The 20,093-nt window shown below is 44.0% G+C and overlaps 1 protein-coding gene across 2 annotated transcripts; it reads right to left on the minus strand.

The window, feature by feature from the left end:
- Positions 1-262: 262 nt before the first annotated feature.
- Positions 263-18,661, minus strand: LOC8023177 (methyltransferase-like protein 23). Of its 2 annotated transcripts, XM_040205240.2 has the most exons (6): positions 18,324-18,661; positions 17,661-17,765; positions 17,017-17,254; positions 14,170-14,254; positions 8,547-8,735; positions 263-1,948 (listed from the first exon to the last, which is right to left on the minus strand). In XM_040205240.2, the coding sequence occupies exons 1-6, from the start codon at positions 18,450-18,452 to the stop codon at positions 1,936-1,938; spliced, it is 759 nt and encodes a 252-aa protein (XP_040061174.1). In that variant the 5' UTR covers positions 18,453-18,661; the 3' UTR covers positions 263-1,935. The 2 variants fall into 2 exon arrangements, with proteins under 2 accessions (XP_040061174.1, XP_040061175.1); XM_040205241.3 differs by lacking the exons at positions 263-1,948; positions 8,547-8,735 and adding an exon at positions 12,722-12,876.
- Positions 18,662-20,093: the final 1,432 nt, after the last annotated feature.

The raw sequence follows: 20,093 nt of genomic DNA on the forward strand, positions 1-20,093 counted from the left end.
CACCTCTCACTCTGCTTTGCGGGCTCAATGGCTCACTGGGAACAAGGGCGTTACGGCGTCAAAATCATAAACTGGCCAAACTTTCCGAATCTACGGCCCTGGCGATTGGGGCTGAAGCTGACGCCATTTAAATTACTTTCGAAAGGGGTCTTTTGGCTTTTCATTTGATAGAATGCCCACCAGCCCTAATTTTAAATTACCCCTTTAAATCTCTCCCCGTGTAATCAAAAATGCAAACGATGTACTCACGACAGAAGCTTTGTTAGACTTTCAAGCATAATATTTATTTCGCAAACATGCACAGAATATGACGAGGCTCTAAAAAAAATGCTGAAACATTGCAGCTACATTTAACATAGCACTCGTGAAATACTTCTAGTTTCTCCAAATATTTTGTAATCATATCTGCCGACCACAAAAATTCAAGTCACAAGTCTTTTCTGAAGTGTGCAGTGTCCAGCTGACAGCCATTGACAGAACTTTTTTTGAGTCAGGACACGGACAGATATTCAACGAGTTTTAAAATTCCAAATGAGGGACTACGTCCACCGTTTGTGTTGAACAAATGAATATTTCTAACACAGCTTGCGAGACCGAACTTCACAAACGTTACGTCAGCGAAATGACAAAATAAAAATTGGTGCAAGAATATAATTTTCATGTATGCAAACAGAAATATAAGGAATGATGCAAGTCATCCGCTACCAGTATTGGATGTAGACCCCTCATTTGGGTACATGATAAATAATATTAAGCACATATGGTATAAAAAAGGTAAAATTGTACGACCACAATTTCAATAAGGTTTAGATAAATCGTCTCTCGAGATCACAGCACGACTAGAGGGAACCCACAACATGGGAAGACGTGTTCATGCGTTTCTTTTCAATGCAATGCGACGAGGTGCACGAAAAGCGTAACAAACTGACTAGAGGACATAGAACAGGCTAAAATCGAACAAGACGGGGGCAAGAACGGGAAAAATTGGAAAGACCCCTATCACCATTCGACACTGAGGGCACAGTAGGGACAGTGTAACTACTCTCCGACACTGCACACTGTTTTTCAGTGTGCAGTAGGCACATTTCGACTGACAACCTCCATAACGTTCTACAGCAGTGTGCCACCTGGAAGAAATTGCATAGCATCCAAAATATATACACAGCCTACACCAAAAGAACTCAACGTGTGTTGGCAAAGTCAGTGTCAAGTCGCAACATAGACGCGCATGTTGATTACTGGAGCTCAATGTGCTCTGGCCACAAGCTTGTCCAACTTCTCCATAAATGGTTCCACCATACTGTCCATTAGTTTTTCCGTTATCTGGGTGACATTTCAAAACTGGAACCAATGCATTGAGTGGAACACATGCAACGACCCGGCACTAGCAGAACCCACTCTGGAAGACGAGCATATGCAAGACACAGAGCCGCGTATTGGGAGAGTTTGGCCATTCATTGGTTTGAATAGGCGAGCATCTCGTGGCCAACCACAAGCCGCAAAACAGCCCCTAGCAGCGGTCGTGAGCTTTAAAAATATGACTCCACTAATTTAAGCTGTTTAAACATCGCTAGAGTATAAAGCTATAACTCTTGGTGACTAAAAACTTGGCACATGCAAGGTTTTCGTCACATCCGTATTCAACGGCAGAATAAAAGAACATGCGCTCCATACCAGAGTAAACTGCGTAGCTGTGATCATTGCTGCTGATTTGCTATTGACGCCATTGTCACACAGATGCCGAGGTTGAACGTTTCTATTTCACGTTTTAAATGTCGTTTCCAATATTCTGATGTTGCAGTCTGCTGATGGGTCGACGCTGTGTTGCACTTTTATTTTACGCTATAACCATGGGGGGAATATTCGGCGCTGGCAGCGGTCTTTGCTCCGCCCATTGTCCAAACTCTCCCAATATACGGCTCTGGCAAGACACACCTAGTCAGGCCACCTATGGAGAAGAGGAGAAAATACAATGTGTGGACACAATGCTGCCGCTCGAACTTTCATATCGCATGTGTTTTCAAAACACTAATAACATTCTGATCAGCAAGGACAGTTAGTTGCCAAAACAAGTGGCAATATTTTTTTTCTTTTTAAGTGTCATAAATGGAAAAGTCTGCCAGTGAAAATGGGGAGTTTGGTTCACCTTAAAAAAAGTTGATATTTTTGTAGGGGACAGAAAAATATGCCAAATTGGTCAAATAGACCCAGAGAACGCATAAAACTTTGAAACACTGTCGTGACGATTTCTTTGTTTAGAACTGAGCAAGAGACTTGTTTGAGCAGTGAAATTATTGCAACATGTACCAATACTATTGGTTTAGTTGCCTCATCATGCGACAAAGGATTACCGAAGTTGCTCACTCTGAGCTAAAAGGCCATCCATAGCTGGTGGTGAAGTCATCAACATCTTTTGGTGGCCGCAATGCAGTCAGTAACATGAAGCTTACCAAGCAACATTAAAGAAACGGTATGTTCAAAAATGTGGTCCAATGCCTCAAAGGACATGCACTGCTGTTTGTTTTTCCAAGAACTGTGCAATGTTAGATCAAAATGAGTCTCGAGTCGGTTCTTTTGCTAAGACGATAGAAACCACCATTTCTCTACCCTTTCTAAGACCAGGCCTAATGTTATGCCTAACATGTATGATCTCTATGTGCCTAACGTTATGTTAGGCCTAACGTTAGGCTTAACATCTGGGCCAATGCTAAAAAGCACACAACTGAATAGCCAAATGAATTCATTGACTGAAACTTAGTTACCGATAGGTTCTCACAGTTACGATGTAATGTCCAATACAAATTTTGCAAACAGTCAAATCAACATGGCTGCCAAGCGACTAAGAGGAGTAGTGCAGAACTAAAAAACATTCTTCCAGGAGGGAGGGAAAAAAATTAGGGAGCAAAAAAGCTCGCAAAAAGGCATCAAACCGCGCGGAAAAGGCCGCCGTGCCTTCAAAAGACCGTCGTCGAACTAACCATACCTCCTTTTTAGTTATTTGTTAAGTCACAACCTATGGCCTAACATGACAGCACTGAAATAGAAAGCGCTCCTAGGACATATGCAGGAGTATGTTACGAAAAAGTCACTCTTTCTTTCCCTACGTCCCTCCCATTCTCGCTCTTTCAAGGGTCAAACTGGTGCTTCGGTTTTCGGGCAAGGACGGAAAAAATGTCGGAGCGTCAAGTCCCGACCATAACGTTAAAAAATCCTGCGTGGTCCGTGATGAGTACTTTGGAAGCGGGAGAATTACCAGAAAATCGTTTCACGCGCATCCTCGAAGAAGGCGAAAACGAGAGCTGCTGTACAGCTTCGCGAATAGAAAAAATTATTCGCAGTGAAAACCGTGCGGGGCAAAAAGTTGGCGAGCGAGGAAGAGTTTGACATTTGATGGTTGATGCAGTTGTGTGCCGGAAATTTCAACCTCGGGAACGACTCGGCAAACTGAAATGGAAGAGCTTCTTTGGAAGCCTGAAGTTGGGAAATAGTAGATACAGCACGATGAGAACAGTATGATACACTACTGCAATGTTAAATTACATGGGATGCAACGTTGTAAAGTGCATCAAATTGTGGGTATTATCATAATGTTAACAACACTAAATGTTGGAATGCATCGGATCAACAGCTTTAAATATTATCGAACCTCAAAACACCCAATAGTACCGTATTCTCCGGACTATACATGTTTAAAAGTTGAAATTCTACCCGGTGCGGACTGTCTACAGGTGGAGACTGGTTCTGTATTTTTCTAGATGGTTCACTTTAGCAAGACCTGAAGGATTTTATAAATAGAAGAGTATATAAATAGTAATTTATGTAAGATAAAAACTTTTTTTTTTAGCTAATACAGTAGGCATTCGTCAAGGTATGCTGTGTAGGATCACTCTTACGCTTAGATTAGGGGCCAAGTGCGGACCATGCGCTGCGCGCAGACGATGCGCCAGGTGTGGATTATCTAAGCAAAAACTTTTATTTCTGACTCCAAAGTTGCCCCTGCAGACCTCCGGGTGGAGAGTACAGTCCAGATAATACGGTATTCAACTCTAGCGTAGTAGGCATTGGAATAACATTAATTACTATTCTCGAAATGCATGAGTAGTCAACACTGTTGGGTGCTACAATAATGTTTCTATCATTAAACTTTGGGATGATGCTAATAATATATATATATGGAATTATATATTTGTCTGGTGATGGTAACATCAAATGCAGTCTTAATGTCAGGCATTCCACAGTGCCATATCCAGTGCATCAAACATTGCTATTATATCATCAGCATTAAGTGTTAGTCTCATATATCAGTAGCGTAGCCAGTAATTTTTTTTTTTTTTTTTTTTTTTTTTGGGGGGGGGGGGGGGGGGGGGGTTTGTCCCATCTTTCAGTGTAGTAGTCAATGTACTGTACAAATCACGGATACGGACCCCACCTTCCCGCCCCCCCCCCCCCCTCCCTGTTTGGCGGGAGCAATTCAGTAGTCACTCAATATTTGTCTTCTTTTTCTAAAAAAATAAATAAAAAAAAGTGATTATTTTGGAGGGGAGGGGGGGGGGAAGTTTCAACCTTCCTTTCCCCATGCCTACGCCACTGTTATATGTAAGTATTAAACATTAGTATATTGTTAAGCGAGTCTCCCCAACTGATGTTAGGAACACACTGTGCTTCCCAACACTTTGGCATTGCCCCGACGCATCCAAAAATGCTCAAAATGTTGCGAAATGACATCAGAACAGTAAACAACACTGGACCCTGATAACATATGCTCTTGGAGCAACGTTGGAAAGTTTTCAATAACAATTAGCTGCAGCCAGCTGCAATGTGCATGCCAGAGGTACGAGGGAGCATTCCAAGATGGCGGCACAAAGCTAGATTGCGAGAGAAGTGATGGTAGTAAAACACAATATGCAATTAAAACCAATATTTTTTGGAAACATCAGTCAGATAATATTCAATGACCTACTTTTCCTTGATGGAAGCATGGGTACAATTCAAAATAATACTGAGCAACTTCTGAAACAAACGTCGCACGTTATGTCGTCTAACCACCGTTCTAACAAAATACTTCGTGTGTGGTGGTGCTATATAGGCAACAATGCTTCTCGAAACGCTTTGCACCAACGAAAAACACCCCAGGTGCGAGGACGCTGGTGACCGCTCCGGTTAACAAAAAATGCTCTAGACGGCGAAACGTGTTTCTTCTCGCTTCTACCCGACGGTGTTCGAGTCTACGCTATCTAATGTGCAGACTCTAAGAGCCCTCAATCCTCTCTAGCGTGCGATTCAGCGTGACTCCCGAAAGCCAAGGCAGTAACGGCCGCAGAGTGCGGTTCCAGTCGACAACACTGGCAAACTCGAAAGCGCTACGTACAGTGTCTTGCTAGGGTCATGAACGTTCAAAGGCTACTGCATGGTGAAACCAGGAGTACAGGGTAGGGGGGACAAGCGCCGACCTTGGAAGTCTAGATTGGAGTCGACGTTAAAGCTCAACATCACGGGACAGGTGTTTTTTTGTTTTTTTTCCTTCTAAGTTTTAAGAATTAGTAAAAGAATACTGCCAGAAAAAAAGCTCCAAAGTTGCAAGATCAAAAGCTGATGGTTAAGATGAATGTTAAATGCAACTGCTAAAACGACTCGAGCAAAGGTGTTGATGTAAGAGGCCTGTAACGTATGTCAGTGTGGAGGTTGATGATGAAGGCCTATGTAACATTTGAGGAAGCAACAAAAAAGATGTCGAAAGCTAAGTTTAGAACAGATAAACTGCCAGGATGAAACACAACTGTTAAAATAGCCTCGAGATCTAACGTTGTGTGTCAATGTTACCGGAGGAAAAAAAAAAAAATGTTGGAAACGGCATTTACGGTAAAATACCGAGCGTGCGCCCTGTAACAATAGGTGCCCACCACCTTTTCTTTAAATATTTCAAATAAAAGGGAAGGACACATCAAGCGTCCACCCCGGCAAATTTCTAAGCCCAACTGATCTAATTTAAATGCTCATCCGTGCCATCATCTTCTCCAAACGCACCGGTGCAAAGAGGTGAAGCTTTACACACGCGTGCCGGTGCAAGGCAGTGAAGCCCCCACACATTGTGCGCACTGGTGCCAAGCGGTGAAGCTTTTTATATGCACACCGGTGTGAAGCGGTAAAGCTTTACTTAAATGCACTGGCACGAACCGGGCTTGACAAGAGAACAGTGGTTGCTGTACAAAACTTAGGGCTTCGATACATCTCTTATTTTGTCAAATCAAACAAGGGCCGAGCAAAGGCCTACCCTCCATGTGTCCCTTCTGCTTTTCTGCTCTTAGATCCAACGTCTCATTTGTCCGTGATTATCGCCAACTTTTGGGTAAATGCTTACTCGGTATTTTACCATTATAAAGGTCAGTGGCTAGCGTCCAAAAGGTCACTGCTGACGGCAAGGTTTGGAAGCTAACGTTAAGCCCAACACAATGTATAGATCGAGGTAACAGGTTAGAAAGACGACAATGGCCAGTGAAGCAAGCAAAGTTAGAAAAGTGATTTAGCAAAGGGTTCCGGACTGCACGATGAACGCTGCAAAGGTGAGAATCTGCAAGGGCACAGGGTGACCGGAGGACGGGCGAGCACTCGAGAAACCGACAGCACACACACTGTTTGGGGATCATCATCATCAGGAGGTGACCCGTTGGAGTGAATGATTGAGGGGCATTTGAGCAAGCTTTTGCCTGCCACAAACTTCAAACTGAGGTGTGCGCCCAATCACAATCTTGTATCACTTTGCCGGACAAAATGCCGCAACTTTGTTTCCAATGGTTCGAAAGCCGACTGGAGAAACTCTGTACCGGTTACGAGCTGCGCACTACTTCCTCGTCGTACAACAAGGAGCTATGCGTGTCGGCCGGTGACTAGGGTTGAGGAAAGTGATGAAGAGAGATGAACATCGATGAAGGAGAGTGGGCGGTATTGGTACGTTGTGCCGGCAACAAAACGCCACCGACGCAGCGAATGATATCAAGTGGTGCGCGAGTTGCTTGGGGAAAGGAAACTAACGCTGCAAACAGTGGGCTGCCAATATCACGAGTAGTGATGGTGCTCTACAGGGGCTTTGGGAGCTTCGTGCGGAGGGCTGCGTGTAGCACCGGTGGTCTACGTGAGAAGGCCACTAACCCCGGTGGCACTGTGTTGTTGGAGGTAGATGAGGTCGAGCCAGTAGACACTGGAGGGCAGTCTCAATGGAGAAAGTTAATTGAACGCTAGTGGGCAGTACAGGATTCGCTAATGGGGCAATGTGGCATTGGTAGTCTACATAAAATACGGGTCGGTTATGGTGGTGGTCCAAGAAGGACTGCCAATTGCAGTGGTTGGAGCTGGAACTATACTTTGGAGACAGTTGGTGATTAAAAAGTTTGTTAGTGCTGGTGGACGGTTAAAGGGTCACTAACACTGTGAGTGGGGTTGTTGGTCTGTACGAGGAAAAGCCACTACTCGCACTACTCGCAGGGTTGGCAACTGACCAGTAAAGGACGCCACTGCTGGAAGTCAGCAGCAGCAGAAAGGTTAGTTGGCGGTCTATGAGCAAGGACCAACATCACAAGAAGACTGTGCCGGAGATCTACAAGAAATGGTCGCCAATGCCGGTAGGTGACACATCAAACAAACATCGGTAGGTGACACATCAAAGGTACATAATACAAAAAGGTCAAGGACGACATTAGGGTCCGTGACGAAAGGTCGCCATGACGAAGGCTGATGCTAGCATCGTACAAGTAAAACTACCAACACCGTGACGCGGGCAATGTTTTAAGTCCCAGGGTAGTCTCCAGAACTGGAGGGCAATGTTACGAGGGAGGAACACAAATCACCGAGTTTGCCTCAGAGGTCTAAAAAGAGGAATTGAAAAAAATTACAGGTGATAGTGGAGGTATCTGAGAAAAGGCCATTAAGACTGCGAGCGGTACAGGTTTACGAGGAGGTCAACCAAAAGTGGCGGGGTTAATTTTGGTGGTATGTCGGGGACGATGTGTCGGAGGGCAATGTTGAGGTATGTCGGGTCAATGTTGACGGTGTGCCAGAGGGTAATATTGATGGTATGTCGGGGGGGCAATGTTGACGGTACATTGAGGGCAATGTTAAGGGTATATTGGGGGGGGGGGGGAATATTGATTGTATGTTGGGGTAATGTTGACAATACATCGTGGGGGGTAGGGGGGGGGGAAGTGTGTAGTGTGGATGGTGTGTTGGAGGGCAATGTTGATGCTATGTATGTTAATGGTACGTCGGGGGGGCAGTGTGTAGTGTGGATGGTGTGTTGGAGGGCAATGTTGATGGTATGTCAGGCGTGATGTTGACAGTACGTCAGGGGCAATGTTGATGCTGTGTTAGAAGGCAATGTTGACAGCATGTCGGGGGCAATGGCGATAATTTGTCGAAGGAAATGTCCGCGGTACGTCGGGGACAATGTCGACGGCATTTCGTGAAAAAAAAACAACATTGGGGGTGCAACGCAGGCGGTGCGTCGGGAAGGAGGCACCGTCGACGCCGGTGCTTGGGGGAGGGGCGGGTCTCACGCCTTGGCCTTGTCGGCGGCACTTGGCTCCACCGTGGTGTCAACGCTCATGACCAGCATCTCGACAGTGTGCTGGCCGGGCAGCCCCGACCCGGCCAGGTTGGGAGAGTCTGCCTCGAAGTTCTCCAGGGGCACGTGGACGCACACCAGGTTCCACTGCTTCAGCAGGCTCTCCAGGGAGTAGTCCGCACTGCGGGGAACGCGCGGTCGGGGCTGGGAGACTACGCTCGCACGCCGCCATGTAGCGCGTGCGTACAAGACCTCGTCTATCGCATACTCTGGCTGTCACGCCGAACAAAAGCCATAAAAGTTGCTTTTAAGAAGCTGGACACTCGTGAGAAAGAGCCGCATTTTTCGGCCAGGATAAATAAGTTATGCAGCGCAGAAAGCTCAAACTCCGTGAAAATCTGACGCTAGCGGTTGGGATAGATCACTAAGGTTTGAGAACATGACATTACTTGAACCAAAACATTGGAGTAATTTTTAAGTCCGACGGACAGAGCAGAGATATCTGCCACGTTGAGGAATTAAAGGGGCTGCTGAAGTCTGGACGGAAATGGTTTCATATACCAGTTTCACCTGCATTTACCTTCATATTTCATACATTCCTTTATTCTGGTGTCTTCTAGAAATTAATGCAAGTTGCAGAAGTCGTTCTTATATTCGAGGGTGGGGACAAAAATTTGTTTAAAAATTATAGACCAATTTCTTTGTTATCAGATTTTTGGACGTGAAAAAATAATGCACTCTAGGCTTTCCTGTTATCTAGAAAAACATTCGGTACTTTCTCACTTTCAACGCGGCTTCCGAAAACGGAGATCAACAGAAACAGCATTGCTAAAGCAAAAAGAAGAAATTTTAAAATCTTTCGATGACAAAGATCCGAGTCTTGGTGTGTGCGTCGATTTCTCGAAAGCCTCCGATCTACTAAATCGTAACATATTATTACAAGAACTACAGCCCTACAGGGTTTGTGGATCTGCCTTTAAACATTTTGAATCATACTTGCAACATCGTGCACAATTTGTCAGCGTAAATAATTGTAACTCTGTAACGGACAGACTTGCGGCTGGAGTTCCACAAGGGCGCGTGCTTCGGCCATTATTGATCACATTGTTTATTAATGATATTAAGCATTGTACACCAGATGCTACGTTTGTTGTATATGCTGTTGATATGACTCTTTTCATCAAAGGAAGCGCATCTTTTGAGATTGAAAGTAAGACAGGAGCTGTTCTTGCTCACCCTGTATTCCTGGACGAAAGCAAACGGCTTAAAAATAAATAAAAAAAAAACTAACAGCTTCCTTTTTGTCACGAAATCGGCAAGTTTTATTTCCTTTAAATATTATGCTTGGGTCTTCGCCTTTAGGGAGTGCAAAATCTGTTAAAATCCTAGGTGTTATTTTTACTGAAATTCTTTCTTGGAATGAGCATATGAGGTAGATTGGCGGAAAAATTCGTAAAGCTGTCGGAATTACATGCAAAACTCGCTTGGTGTTCCCTGGGCGAGTGAAGTTTCTGTTATACTACCCCTTGGTTTATGCTCGTTATATGTACTGCCACTAAGTTTGCCACCTAATGACCAGGGCAGACTTACCAATAGGCAGACTAGGCAGCTGCGTAGGGCGGCATAATTTTGGGGGCGGCCAATTCGTGGGCGCTTCCAAATTAATTGGTTCTTTTTTTTAAGTCCAGCTCCGAATTTAGCTACTTTGGAAATTGTAGCTCCAAATCTAGCTACTTTTGAATATTTTACCTCCAAACTTAATTACCTCCCACCCTTTTTCAACCCCTCGTTGAAGCCTGCCAAAGGCGGCAAATTGACAAGTTCGCCGCCTCTGCTAACGACAAAGCGAAATTGAACACGGCTGTTTCTAGCACAAGAGGAAGTAGTCTGTGTTTTAGCAAACATTTCATTTTTGCATGCTTTGGGTGAATTTTTAAAGAAATTCAAAATTATCTCAATCAATGATCTGTACAACTACCACCTTGTGTGTGTATATAATAGAGCGATAAAACAAAATACCGTATTTACTCGCATATTGGTCGATACGTCGTATAGGTCGACCCCCTAACTTCGGGACCCCCGAAAAAAAAAAAAAGTTGAAAAATATAATACCGGGATTCGCGTATTGGTCGACCCCCCAGTTTTGATGAGGCGATTTTTGAAAAACAGGTCGACCTATACGCGAGTAAATACGGTAACTTTTTCCTTTCCGTGTTGACAGGTCTGGAGAAAAACATTCCGTCTTGTGTAACTGGACAGGGTGAGAGTTGGTGTGTCAATACTCCACGCGCCAATTACGGCTCATCATCCTTAAGGTGTACACTGCCATCACTTCTTAATGAATTCGAAAATAGAAACCTTGACATTACCAAGGATGCCGAAGTATAAGGTACGTAACTTGATATTTGAAACTTAATGGCTGACACACTCGTAACATTCTGTTGAAATATTTTTTCTGACCGCTTTATATCAAAGTGTGCGAGGGAGGTCAAGTCTTGTCAAGCTGCTTGTAAGCAGGTTTTTACTCAACCTTCCTGTTTTTGTCCGAGCGCAAAAAGGAAATAAACATATTATTATTATCAGTAATTGAGAAAAACGAAAATTATCCATGAGCTGGCGTCCACCCAAGCCTAATATTGCAAAAACAAGAACTGAGATTGTGAATGCATATAGCATTTATATCAGTGAAAAACACTTGTCAGCAAGAAAGAGAATATTCTCTTTCTTGCCAACAGGTTTTTCTCACCGAAATAGTTCTTAAAGGGATACTACAACGAAAATTCGGCGCTTATTTCTTGGTCTATATGTGATCAAAGGAGCAGTACCACATTGGCCACACCAATCTCTCGTTGAAAAAGACAAGAAAAGGAATTTTAAAGCAAATGAAACGATTAGCAAAGGGCAGCTGGTGGATGTCGCTAAAGCCTCGTTCGTAATGCCAGTCTAGGAACCTTCACAGCTAGTGACGATGCCTGTCTCGCCTAAAACTATACATGCCTTGAACCTGACATCGTCCTGGCAGCTCCCTGGTCACCATGAGAGAAGAGGAGAAGAAGGAACTCCCCTCTCCCTGAGAATTTTTATTGTGTGTCCCAGATGTCGCTATTGTCCCTCTACAAGATTATAGAAGATTAACCTGTCACTCAAAATTCACGCGCAAGCAGCTTCGGGGTTAGTTTTGTAGCCTCGCAGCAGCTTTGCTCGTCCCAATACAATCTATGTCACGGTTGCGGAGGATGTCACATGCTCTCCGCTGGATGCTCTCCGAGCGGTTTCCAGAGTGGGCCGTTTATAACGAAAAATACAGCCATCAGGCTCAAAATACAAATGTGTGATTGTCACTTACAGATATTGTGGATCATATTCAGCCTATTTTTAAACACAACGGGTATATCTCAAATTTCATTGAAGTATCCCTTTAAGGGACGCCATTTCTTGATTTGACAATACAGTCAAATGCCTTTATAACCAAATTTACAACGAAAATGCCTGTTGACCGAAGTGAAATAAAGTCCCGGCCAATCTCCTACACGTCCAATGTGTTTCTGCGACTACTACGACAAATTCCCATCTAACTAACATTTCTGTTTAACGAAGCAATTACAAGTTCCCCCCCCCCCCCCCCGAAGCAAAAATTACCGATACTACAAATTTTCTAGATGAGAAGTAATTGATTTCACCTAAATTGTTGCTCTCGAGTGACGCGCGTCGAGAACAGAAATATTGCGGCAGCGGCGACGATCGACACCTCCGCCGCACCCCTCCACCGTTGACGCAACCCACATTCTCGGTTCTGGGTCCAAATAATTTGTTTGTGCGCAACACCGTGTCCAGACGGCACTCCATGATTATGTTATTGCACAGAAAGCCTGTACGCAGCAACATAGCCACATAGTGCCATCCGGACACACGGTTGTACACTGACAAGTTATTTGGACCCAGAACAGAGAATGCGCGGCGCGGCAAATGTGGCACCATCTCCGCCGCGCACTCATGCATACTTTTGTTTGCTTTCATTTTGCTCACACCATCGATCGAGTATGTGCCACTGCGAGACAATGTTTTTGACGCTCCGTTCGAGCATTGCGCACACTCATTTTCTTATTGCGTGTACGTCGGTGCATTTTAAAGGACCCGCACGAACGAAAATATATAAAAGAGGAGTATTTTTATGGGCAGTCACGACTGCTTTATTGGTCTTTCTTTTTATCTGTTCATCCAAGTAATGTCGTGTTCTCAAACTTTCGCATTCCATCCCAACTGCTAGCGTCACATTGTCATCAAGTTTGAGCTTCCTGCGATGCATCGTTTATTTACGTGAGCTGAAAAAAAGAAAGTTATATTTCTTCTGGAACGCCCTGCAGTTAAGCAGTATTTAGGGTTCCATGTTTTCGGCCGAAAAAAATCCGAAAAACACTCGCCGGTATTCGGAAAACTCTGAATTTCGAGGTCACAGTGACAAAATAAACAGCAAAAAAGATGGAGTTTTAGAACTAAACTTTATGAGATCACAAGGTCAGTGGCCCTGAGGAGATTCTACTTTTTCCTTTGAAATTTGGAACTACTGGCAAAAAGGGGCTTGCTTTTTAGCACATTGAGGTTCCTTTAAGACAACAGGTCATGGTACCCGGACCTAATTTACTTTGTTTTCGAATTTTTTAATTTGTTGCAGTAAAATAAACTTTGAATTTCAAAGAATTGGGAATCTAACAAAAATAAACTCCGAAGAACACCCTCCGAATTTCATGAGAAAGAAACTCAGAAAACATGGAATCCTAGCTATATTCAAGCTGAAATGTAGCGAGTTTTAAGATTCCAAGAAATGTATCTAGTTACAGTTTGACGTTATGTGCCAATAAATTCGAAAGTATCTCGTGACGCCACAGTTTCTTTGCAAGTGCTGAGCCACATGGAAAGAATACCACCACATTTCCGCCGATACAGCATTCTACTCAAGGCACAGTTGAAGGTAGACACAACATGTAATGATGGCATTGAGACTAAAACCAATGTCAGTTTGTGTATTCGTCATCATAGCAATCAGAAGTGACTATAATTTCATTCACTTTCTGCCAAAGTGTAACATATGCTTCTTACAGTTACCGAAATTTCGGGTAACCTCGGGATGTATTATATTTCAAGAGTGATATTGGAACTAATTACAGCAGCTGAAATACTTTTAGTTGCTTCACAGCTCTCCACTGAGCTGCAGTAATGTTTGGAGGTGGGCTAGTCGGTGATGCATTGTAAACATAGAAATAAAACAGCGCAAACAAACACAAGGACAAGTAGAAGGAGGGACACAGACACAGCGCTGGCATTGTAAACATAGAAATAAAACAGCGCAAACAAACACAAGGACAGCGCTGTGTCTGTGTCCCTCCTTCTACTTGTCCTTGTGTTTGTTTGCGCTGTTTTATTTCTATGTTTACAACTCCACTGAGCTACAGGTCCATACTAAAAAATATGCTCACGCCACAATTCCCGACACGTATGGAATTCCAAACCCATATCAGTGAGGCCTACAGGTGTCATAGGGAGATTGTTTTGCCCCGTGTCATCTATGAAATATGTCCCTCTTAATTTTAAGAGGAGCACAGGAACCGCACCCATACCTGCGTATTTGGTAAGTGCACCAGAAGCGTCCGTGCGGGTTCTGATGAAGCAGATATGACACCGTCACGATGATGTTCTCAAAATCTGAAATGAAAGCGGATGAAAGATGGCTGTCACATGTTCACGCAAAAAGACTGGATAGCCACACAGCCAATGGACAAAGACAACTGCAAAAAGGAAGGGTATGGAAGTTGTTGAAGCTCAAGGAGCAAATCCAGACAAGGGTATGCATCAACTTGCATCAATCCTTAACTTCAAAATAGGATTGCGTGAAACCCAGGGCTCCAGAAACTATGAAGGTGATGCCGCCACCCCCCACTCCCCAGAAAAGAAGCAGTGTTTGGAAGTAGTACTTTAAGTACATTGTACTTAAAGTACTACTTCAAGTATGTTGAGAAAACTTGCACTCTACTTGGAGTACATTCTCTGAATACGTAATTGTACTTTACTGAAAGTATTTTTTTCTGGTACTTTCCACGAAAAGTACAACTCCCAATTTAAAAGGTACCTTCCCCAATATAGTTTTGTTAAATTTGTATCACAAAATGATGCTTTGTCAACTCTGAAAAAATACAGTTGAGTGATATTCTACTCTCACTAGAAACGTGAGCAGACGACGCATCACTTCGTCTGTTCTGGGGGCGGCTTTCTCGTGGCCTTTTCAAACTCTCACTACTTCTCACTCAGTCAGTGCGAGCGAGGAGGTTAAGATATTAGCAGAGCAAAATTAATCATAATGTAGCACCTGAGACCGTGGTAAGGAAAAACTGAACTTTCAAGCCGAAGAAAAAGAAAACGGGGGAGAATGTCGCCATATTTTAAAACATGATCTTTTGTCTTTTCCTTTGACTCGAAAGTTCCTTCATTTTTTCGCACCACAATTGCAGGTGTCACATTATGATTAATTATCACCAGCTCACCTGCACACTCACCGTTTTTTTTTTATTAATTTAAGTAGAGGACACTCCTCTACGAGAGGATTGCTTGAGAAGCTACGGCGCTAACGTCGTGCTCTCTTTTTGTACATGCAACCCCTTCATTCATCCATTCATTTACCCTTAAAAGTCCTCTTTCGGGGACATTTTGTGTGCAAGAACCCAGTGCAAGCAGTGCCAAATTCATAAGTCGGAGGGGCCCCTGAATTTGGCACCATTTCTGCAAACAACTACTATGTGGCCACTTGACTGCATCTAATATTCGCAGCTGTTTCCAAAAATAGGTCATACACCCCCGAACAACCCTTGGGCAATGCATACCAGTTAAAAAATCACTGAAAGGGCATCATTAAAGATTGTGCTAAAAAATACTCGTACTTTACTTTGAAAGTACATTGTATTTATAGTACTTTACTTTAAGTACATTGTACCTAGAGTACTTACTACTTTACTTCAAGTACATCACCTCTAATTTACTTTGTACTTGAAATACTTTTTAGATGTAATTTGCCCAACACTGAAAAGAAGTAAACAATGTGAAAATAACATTTCACAATATCATTGGTAGGCAAAGGGTAATTATGGTAGAGAAGATTTGTTAGTTTTCAATGCAGTGTAATGACTCCTTGATAAAGTGAGTTTTATTTTAAAATGAAATCTTTGCTACAACTATACGACTTGTGCACTGTCAGTGCTAAATATTACACTCGTTGTCACCTCAAGAAAAAAGTTTTGTGCATTGTTTGTACACTGTGCGAAATAGTTCTTACAAGATATGGTTGTTAGAGGAAGAAGCAATGCTTTTGGGGCTTTGAAACTTTTACATCCCGATAAGGTAAAATATATTAAATCTGAAATATATCTTAATTCGGCAGATAAAGGGGGAAGTCAGTAGTGCTCCACCAGGTGCCGGACTTTTTTTACTACGGTCCTTAAGGTGAAAACGAGTATAGAGAGCTATCGGCATAGTGACACATTTTTTCTACTAATAAATTATTATCTTTACCGCCATAGTTTAGTGCATCATGTATCAGTATTATAACGTAACAATTTTCGTGTATTATATACCGTCAAATTTTGAGCATGCACCCATGTTGCAACAAGCACCTAGCTGCTGCTTTTGAAAAGTTTGCAAAATAAGCAAGTCATTGTCCATCACGTCAAGTCACTCATCCCAAACTTCTGAGCCCACCAAGGTAACAGAGATGGCCCTCTGTGTCGACCACTTTTTTGAGCAAGGTGCTGCAAAGTGGCGAAGCTTGATGAGCATGCCTCGGTGAAAAGCAGTGAAGGGTGTAAACCACAGTGAAGCGGAAAAGCTTGATGCAAATGCGCCAGTGCAAAGCGGTGAAGCTTGTCACGCGTACGCCAGTGCAAAAGCTGCAAACCTTGACGCACATGCAAGGGGCCATAGTGGTGAAGCGCGACACGCATGCACCGGTGCGAAGCGGTGAAGCTCAACGTGCATGAGATGGTGCAAAGTGGTGAAGCTCGTCGCATGCACTAAGTCAAATTTTGGGGTTTCACGAGCCAAACCAACGAAGGGCATCTGGCACGCCCCGGCGGAGGACTGGGGATTCATTTTGACCACCTGGGGATCTTTTGACGTGCAACCGAAAGCTCGGTTACACGGCACCTTCTCCGCATATTGCGGGCACCTCGGCCGGGATTCGAACCCGCCACCTGGGGAACCGTAGGCTGGCCTTTTCCCTCGGAGCCAACAAACACCCTCGTTGCATGCAAGCCGGTGCAAAGTGAATGAGTTTTATATAAACGGCCGGATTAAGCCTCATTTTCAGCTGGAACCCGTTCCATAATCCGGCTCCAGCAGGACTGATCTTCACAACTCGAGCAAACTTCCCCAGAGAAAGTTTGGCGAGCGAGGCGTTGGCCGCTCGGCGCCCCACCCACCTTTGGGGTCATAAAAGCAGTCCGAGCCGAGGACGATGTCTATGGGGCCCAGCTGGAAGAGGGCTGGGTTGAAGAGGCCCCAGGAGATGCCCACCACGGGCACCTCGTTGGCCGTCAGGCCGTTGGCCTCCACGTTGCGCTGGCAGTGCTTGATGCCCAGGGGCGCCGAGTCCGACAGTGTCACCCGGCTGCCCAGCAGGGCCGCCAGGATGCCCGGGAGACCCGTGCCGGCCCCGATCTGCGAGAGAGGCCGTTTCGTTGCCAGGGACGCACGGTTTTATGGACCCTTGTAAAACTGGGGGATCGGCGCTTTTTAGGTTAACAATATGTAAAGATATGCCCTTTGTGAATTTTCTGAATGTTACAAAATTGAGGGGTGGCCACTTATTGTGGAATGGATGCTCCGTAGTTTACGGTAGATACAGACCTTCGATGTGATGTTTACCTATTCTCCATGAATGTCGAAGCGTCACGAGCAATATGGTTCCGTCGGGACCACCAACGTCCACAACTATGCCCCACCACTCCGAAGTAGCTGAAATGTATAGGACCTTTTCCTCTAGGTTATAATAATAACCCTATGATTCCAGCCCACGCTACGCCAAGGCCAATTAAACAAATGCTGCCAAGAGCCGTGGTCTTACCTCGAGCATCCTCTTGCCCTTGATGTGTTCTCGGTTGAACCAAAGGTACTGTGCCAGGACAGGACTGCAAGGCCAGACGTACATCCCATAGCTGGGGTCCATCATCTGCAAAAGATGGTGCCTTTAGCACTGTGAGCCAATCATAATTTCCGACCTATATGAATATGCAACGATCCACGTTAAGTATGTGCCAAAAGTGGGGCTAAAATTTTACGCAATGGACCTTGCTGTCCTCTGGATAGAGGATGGTGCCTTTTGTTCAGCACCATTATGGGCGAGAACACGTCCCACAAAGCCTACAGTGTGCTATCGTGCTTAATCACTGACACATCAAGGATCAATGAACGCTGAAGCAAAAGTGCATGGCTTTCCATCATCGTTTGATCCTTTTTTACGTTTGGTATCATTTCATGTCCGCGTGTCTTTGCTCCACTGCTAGCCAGTGGATATGGTCCGTAGATTATTACTTTCTCAAAAACACACCATTTAAATTGAGCAAAGCACGAGACTCTGTAGCATGAAGGTTACTTTGTAAGAAAATATCCGAGAAACGCTCTAAGATCGGAGCTACTTGGTGTGAACCGAGCCCGAAACCAGGATCTGTCGTCTGCTCGAGCAGCGTCCCCTTCCCCGTAGCAGACGGCCACAGAATGGCATCATCACCTCCAGGATCTTGACCGTAAGAGATTCCTTGTGCGACTCGAAGACGAACGTCCTGGTCTTGTAGTTGCCATCACCGTTTTCGAGCCAGTCGGGCTGTTTCATGCGTTGCTTCTTGCGGCTGAGTGCCATCTTTTGTTGCCGTCGCCTCCCAATCGCTCTCTCGTTTCTTTTCTGGGGCAATCCCCCCACCCGCTACATTGTAATCGCTACGGCGCCTACGTGACTACCTACGATAACGACTACGCTCCACGCCGAAGAGAAGGCATGGTAGCGCCAAAACAAACTAAACAGAAGTTCCTACTGCTGCTCGAAAAACGATTTCCCTAGCACACTCCCATCTTGTTTCCCAACCTCCTCTCAGCCGCATTGCGACCGCAGCGCCGTTTTCTCGATGTCGTGGCCGTTGGGAGAAACAAAAACGAGGCGCGTCGTCTGCTTCGAGTCGCGCGTCGACTCCATCTTTGTTGAAAGCAGACGACGCGTCGAATGTCTTCTTTTGCCTTTCGTAAATTACAGCCCTTCGCCATAATTTGCAGCTTTGCGCAACTGATAACCTGGAGTTGGACAGAAATTACCGAACTAGGTACCGGAACGGTACGTGAAACCGTTCAAATATTTCTTGAATTAGTATTGTTTTGAGACAAAATTATAAAACGAAAATATGACTAAACAAAAGGAGATACAACGATCAACCTCGATTTCGATGGGACGAGCTACCATTTAACAACACAGAGTGTATGTCCAACCAAGGCTTATGTTCAAACTTCATGTGCAAACTAACCAAAAGTGTTTTTATTTTGTGATTTTGAAACTGCAAATGCTTTGCCAAGTTTAAAATATTGCCTTCTCGATTCTTGTGTAGCGGGTATTTTTATGACCAAGCATTTTATATGGAGCGTCCCTCCTTCCCTTCCCTACCTCTATTTATTTATTTACCTCTCCTGTTTTTTTTTTTTTTTTTTTTTTTTTTTTTTTTTTTTTTTCTACTACAGAGGCAATGGGGCCTGACCGCACCCGCCTTACTCTCCCCGAGTAGAATCAAAAAAAAAAAAAAAAAAAACAGATAACAGGCTGACGGCACTCTCCTAGATTAGATGTCAAACTTAAAACAAAACAAAACAAAAATTCACGAGTTTTACTTTGTGTGTAAAAAAAGTGTGGCATTAGAGATTTCTTTACTACAAGAGCTGAGAGCATGTGCGCATCCATAAAACTGTATGCTCTACTTTGCTTTTTGCTTTTTTTTTTAATAATCAACAAAGTGGCAAAGAGCCAGCAACATAAATTTGTGACTGTTATTTTTCAGTTTTTCTAAACGGGAACCCAAATGCTCCACATTTGTAAATTAAAAAAAAAAAAAAAATCTTGCAGTAGTTAATTAGCAACGTAGACACCATAGCCACGCTGCCCGCTCTGCGCCAACAATAAATGTTAATGATAATGAAAATATTTATTTGCACTGAAGTAGATGCTGGTGACAACAGAAAGACCAAAACTATTTTTATTTGTGTGTGAGTTGCAGGTTTAAGGCATGGCCATGCCTAAAACCTGCAACTCACACACAAAAAAAAAAAGTTTTTTTTTTTTTTTTTTAAATTTTGATTTATAGAAGAAATAACACATCGCTGTTTCTTCTGAAACATTCTGCGCCAATACACTAACTGACATAGTCGATTCCACCGGATACATACATGAAAGGGGCCATGAAATTATTAATGCGAATTACATGGAGCGAGCTGACGTCATCAGTTTGAAGCACGAAAACGGCTC

This window comes from Ixodes scapularis, unplaced genomic scaffold (genome assembly GCF_016920785.2).
Source record: "Ixodes scapularis isolate PalLabHiFi unplaced genomic scaffold, ASM1692078v2 PGA_scaffold6__148_contigs__length_123643588, whole genome shotgun sequence".
NCBI classification, from domain to species: Eukaryota; Metazoa; Arthropoda; class Arachnida; order Ixodida; family Ixodidae; genus Ixodes; species Ixodes scapularis.

What these genes read in the sequence shown, in the direction of transcription:
- LOC8023177 (XM_040205240.2), bottom strand. Translation starts at nt 18,452, where the DNA reads ATGGCACTCAGCCGCAAGAAGCAACGCATGAAACAGCCCGACTGGCTC. An exon ending in TTACGGTCAAGATCCTGGAG is followed by an intron (nt 17,766 to 18,323) that starts GTGATGATGCCA and finishes CATCTTTTGCAG; the next exon opens with ATGATGGACCCCAGCTATGG. An exon ending in AGGGCAAGAGGATGCTCGAG is followed by an intron (nt 17,255 to 17,660) that starts GTAAGACCACGG and finishes CCTCTCTCGCAG; the next exon opens with ATCGGGGCCGGCACGGGTCT.